The sequence below is a fragment of the Anarrhichthys ocellatus genome, unplaced genomic scaffold, assembly GCF_004355925.1.
Source record: "Anarrhichthys ocellatus isolate YVR2014 unplaced genomic scaffold, GSC_Weel_1.0 scaffold3765, whole genome shotgun sequence".
Classification (NCBI taxonomy): Eukaryota; Metazoa; Chordata; class Actinopteri; order Perciformes; family Anarhichadidae; genus Anarrhichthys; species Anarrhichthys ocellatus.
This window is the reverse complement of record NW_022283739.1, coordinates 1-5,267: the sequence shown is the minus strand read 5'-3', so window position 1 is coordinate 5,267 and position 5,267 is coordinate 1. Positions and strand designations below refer to the sequence as shown.

General features: G+C 46.6%; 1 protein-coding gene across 1 annotated transcript; it reads right to left on the bottom strand.

Annotated features, from left to right (window-relative positions):
• Nucleotides 1-887: 887 nt before the first annotated feature.
• On the bottom strand, nt 888-4,516 carry LOC116379134 (protein MB21D2). Its single transcript, XM_031841062.1, has one exon. The coding sequence runs from the start codon at nt 3,536-3,538 to the stop codon at nt 2,276-2,278; it is 1,263 nt and encodes a 420-aa protein (XP_031696922.1). The 5' UTR covers nt 3,539-4,516; the 3' UTR covers nt 888-2,275.
• Nucleotides 4,517-5,267: the final 751 nt, after the last annotated feature.

Here is a 5,267-nt window from a genome sequence, read left to right as displayed (position 1 = left end):
GCGGTTACCTGTGGTGCTATTAGTCAGTCTGTAACGTGTTGAATATGTGGTTACCTGTGGTGCTATTAGTCAGTCTGTAACGTGTTGTTGGCGGTGTCGGCCGTAGAGACGTCTGATGTTACTCAAAGCTCCAAAGAACATTTGAAACACTCAGCAGCATCGTCTGTTTCCAGAAAACGTGGCCTGATGTTCTCGAGATACTCCACAGACTTCATCATGTTGGAACTATTTTCCTTCTACTGAACTACACCCGCCGACCGTATCACTACACAGAAAGTGCTGTCTAGAGACATAAACATTAACAGCGTCATCGTTTGCGGAGCTGCGCGGTGAGCTTCCTTCGGCAGTATTAAGTCCATCCGTCGTCTTTAACCGCTGATCTGGATCAGGGTCGCCGGATCCCAGCTGACAGGGTTCAACCTGGACAGGTATCCAGACTATCAAAGAGCTGACAACCAATCACGCTCACATCGACACCAATTCAGAGTCATCAATCAACCTCAGCTGCTCGGCTTTGGGCGGTGGGAGGAAGCCCGCGCTGACCGTTTGTGTGAACGAGGATCAACATCAGGACCAATTCACACGTTTGTTTTGGGGGCAGAAACATCCGATTTTTCCAAACCGTCCACCTCTTCCGAGACTATTGTTGCCTGGATCAACATCTCTGATATCAAACTCCTTTTTGGGTGAAGTTTGAAGAGACTCTGTTGAAGTACTGCTACTACTGCAGTACCACTGTGTACTTGGTGATATTAATATACACATTTAAAACTGTGCAGTACGACCATCATTCCTCGGCGGTGTCACCGGTGTACTGATACGATACGTCGTCCATCGAGAGGAAATGTGGTGATTTTTTTGTGGGTTTTTTTACATTCTGTGCAAAATTAGACGAGAAGAAAGTCCAAACATCATCATCATCTTCATCTTCGTCAGTGTTCAGACAGTTTCCTTCTATTTACAGTTAGTTTCTAAGACGTTAGTACCATCGTCCCCTCGATGGGACTAAGACATTCCTCATGAGGGGCAAAAATCCACCTTCAGACAGAACTCTCCGTCTTCACTCCTGGACTGAGGCCTCCGTGCCATTTGGCATCCCCCAAATCCTGAATTTGTATACAATCTTAAAACAGTACAGTCCTGTTCAACAATCTTGTTGCTGTTCGGAGGCTTTGAGTGAAATCTTGAGCGACGCCGAGCTGCTGCAGACATTTGAGTTTTACAGTTTGTTTTTGTTTTTAAAATCACGAAACTAAAAATCCAAATCTTTAGCTAGTTTCCATTTCTTTTATCTCATGGTTCTGACTTTTTCATGTCCTCATGTATTCTTCTCATAATCACAAGTCATAATTTACTTTAAGAGAAATTAGCACAAAACATTGATTTATTACGATAAATATTCTCAGAAAGTCTCGTAATAGTAACGGGTTTGTATCCGAGAAAGATTTAGTAGTTATGACTTTGTATCAATTATGACAGTATATGAGGTAATGATGTCATATTATTGGAATGAATAACTGTATTATTATGAGTGATTTTAAGACTAATGGGCTTCTAAATGAAATAGTACCGACTTAAATATATCATATTTATGAGAATCTACCTCATAGTTACTTATCTCATTATACGCATTCTTAATTACTAGTTAAGTAGTAAATCGTTAAAAAAAACGTTTTGGTGGAAGATCAAAGTCTTTAGATATTAGAAGATATTAAGCAGAGTTCTTAGAATTTAGTGTCATTTAGTAATTTTTTGCATGTTTAGTGTCATTAACATATAAAGTATGAGTTTCTAGTGAGAGTTCACTGTGACAGACTTCCTGCTACAGAGCGACAGTATTACTGACTGCAGGCTGGAGGAACATCTACAGGAGGGTCTTCAGGAGTTGTGGATCTTGGTCTCATTTCCAGGATCCCTGATATTTAAAAGTACCGGAACGCTGGAACAGCTTCTTCCATCTTAAGGTGGATTTTCACCTCGTCCTTCAGATTTAAAAACAACGGCTGCTATTCAGCGGTCTATTTAAAAAGGCATTCAGCAGGTAGAAGACACAGGGCACACAGTGAGAGAGGAGGGACGAGGGCAAGGGAATAGAAAAATAAAAATTAAAAAATTGTGGCGGACTACAACTAGACGATCACCTCACTTCACTCTGTGGCAGAGAAACATAAAAAACATGTTAGAAAACAAAGTTTCAGAGGAGGCGTGGCACCAGGTGAGGAGGAGGAAGGCCGAGGAAGAAGAGGAGGAAGAGGAAGAGGTCTTGGAGAGAGTCTCAGAAGAACTTGTCGTCGATGCGGAAGTGCGGTCGCGTGACGTCGTCCGGGTTGATGAAGACCGAGATGGACTTCCCGGGGTTCTCCGTGACCAGCTGCTGCAGCTTCTTGGCCAGCCGGTCGTCCGGTTGGTTCTCCCCGCCGGAGTCGGACTGCGGCGACGGCAGGTTGCTGGTGCTGCCTCGCCACTGCAGTTCCACCGTCAGCCGGTTGGCGGCCTTGGCGTGCTCGATGGTGGTGCGCAGGTGCTCCGCGGGGTCGGAGCGCACCGAGGAGAGCTTGCGGGCGTGCAGCATGGCTGTCTCGTCCGACAGGTGCTCCAGCATGTTGCACTGGGGGATGAAGTAGTTGGGGCACATCTTGTTGACCAGGCAGTGCTGCAGGTCGTCGATCAGGCCCAGAAGGAAGTGGGCCGAGAAGTCGTCCTGGCCCAGGTAGTTGGCGGGGAGGCGGTCGCAGGCCCACAGCATGATGCTGCGGAGGTGGTAGGGGCTGATGGCTTTGGGGCGGGACAGCAGCTTGATGATGATGGCTTTGCAGGCCTGGTACGCCTGCATCAGGCTGGACGAGATGCACTTCTTCAGCTGCACCTCGCTGCGAGCGAACGACAGGCGCCACTCGTTCTCCTTGCGGCCCTTGTGAGACGAGGCGGGGACCAGGTAGAAGCCGCTGATCACCTCCTCCTCCGTGATCTTCCCGTCCCAGAAGTGGTTCTCCATCAGCCAGCTCTGGGCGACCGCCGGCCAGCCTTTGAAGGACACAACGGGAACGATGTCGTAGAGCATCCGGCTGCTCCCGACGCCCAGGATGACGGAGATGATGGTGCCGTTCCTCTCCACCTTCTCCACCCGCGGCATCCCTCTCTGCGGCTTCTTCTGCACCTCCAGCAGCACCAGGGAGATGGACTGGTAGAACCAGTCGGCCACCAGTGTCGGAGAGAAGAAGTAGTTGGTGGTCCCGCTGATGTGGTCCACGATGGTGCAGCAGTCCTTCCACTTGTTGATGGTTGCTTCGTCAAAGAGGCGGAGGCTGAGCCAGGAGTGGCCTAGGGCCGAGTGCCTCATGTCCAGGGTCACCGGCTGGTTGCGGTCGTGAAGTTTGAGCGCCGGCACCAGCAGGGTGAAGTCCATGTCGTAGTCAGTGCCGCGGGCGTAGACGCTAAGCTCGTCCAGATCCATGTCCACCACCCCCTCCCGAACGCCTCCCGACAGGAGGAGGTACTCGTTGGCGACGGGGAGCTTCTGGTCCAACTTCTGGACCATTCCTGAGAGAAAGAGGACGAAAGACAGGACTCATTAGAGAACTATGACACAACAGACCATGAAATGTTGTCTAAGGGGCCGATCGCACCGAGACGTGCCACCCTCAAAACCCTTGGTTTCCTATGGTACGGCTCGCCATTTTTCTCACGTTATTTACATTCGATCACACCTGTTTTTCATGTGTTTTGCCCGACTCGCGTTGCCAAAGGAGGAGTTTTTGATCGTACGAGTAAATCTTTTGTGTGGAGGTCTTGACGGAGCTGAAGCTCATCATCTTCCCAACATTTACACCGACTCGTTCTGGCTGTTTGAAGCTGCCAATGTTTTGGTCTTTGGACGTATTTTTAGATACTAGCACCGATAGAATACCTGAACTTCTGCACCGATAACAAAACCAACACCTTACGTTGAAGAATATGAACCCATGTATTTAAAAAAAAAAAAAGCAAAAGTTGCCAAATGTTTTCTAAAAACAAGCAACTGCACAAGAACTTTGTCTATAGAATAAAGTCTTGAACCTACCTGATCGAAGAATAAGTATTCTGATCAGACATATGATGTTAACTTTTGGTTCAGTTTTTGATATTCTGTGCTACACAGCTACTAAGCTAAGCAGTTTTTTGGGGTCAGTCTGGAACCCTGCAAGGTCTGGACGGGGATACTGTGGATCGGTCTGGACTGGTTTTCCACTCTGCTGGGCTTTAGAAGTGAAAGGACACACAAACACACACTTCCTGATGGCAGCATTCCTGTGCTGCAGTGGACCGTCACTGTTTGTTTGGTGGATTTCTAAAGAGACAGTTTGAAAGTCTTTAAAGTTGTTTTCAAACCTTTAAGTCGTGCCGCTCCGATCTGAATCAGCGGATGAGTTGGTAAACTTGTTGGTTTGTCTTCTTTTACCACAGAAAACTATTAGCATCATTAAAAGGTTTTTTGTCCGTCGCTATCTTGTTTGTTTTGCAACCAGTGAACAGGAAGTGACCATATCTGGACTGAGGAGGAGTGACGTAGAGATGCCGTATACGTCTCTGGTAGAGACCTGTCAATCACGGTGTAGCCCCGCCCTAAAGCATCCCCTGCTTTATGGTCTGTTTGACTCTAAATGGACCATAATGTACTCAATGAACATCATGCTGTATTGAAGACTTGAAACTAGAGATTGAGACCATAAACTCATGTTTACTGAGGTAATAAATCAAGAGAGAAGTAGAGTCATTTTCTCATAGACTTCTATACAACCAGAGGAGTCGCCCCCTGGTGGTCACTAGAGAGAATGCAGCTTTAACACATGAAGCTCTGACGTCTCTTTAGAGCCGGAGGTTTGGAACGAGTCGACTCATTCTGCAGACTGTCAGTGTGACTACAGACTAAATGTAACGTGTGGATCATCCCGAGTTCTGCTGTTTTGAATCCAGAACGTCACAACTGAAACATGTAGACAGGAAGTGATGTCACACTCCTCCGGTCCTTAATAAAGTTTGATGAAAGCAGAGCAGTGACATCACTACGTCTCAAACATCGTTCACTCGGCAGGAAGAGTCGACGAACAATAACTTCTTAAAATCAGCGTTGAGGATCAAGTTTAACTGTTAATATCTGTGTTGATATCAACGTCTATTAAAATATTTATATCTATATCTATATCTATATCGATCGATATATCTATATCTATATCTATATCGATCGATCGATAGATAGATAGATATATAGATATAGATAGATAGATATA

Excerpts from the sequence above, each read along its gene's own strand:
- LOC116379134 (XM_031841062.1), bottom strand. The coding sequence starts at position 3,538 with ATGGTCCAGAAGTTGGACCAGAAGCTCCCCGTCGCCAACGAGTACCTC.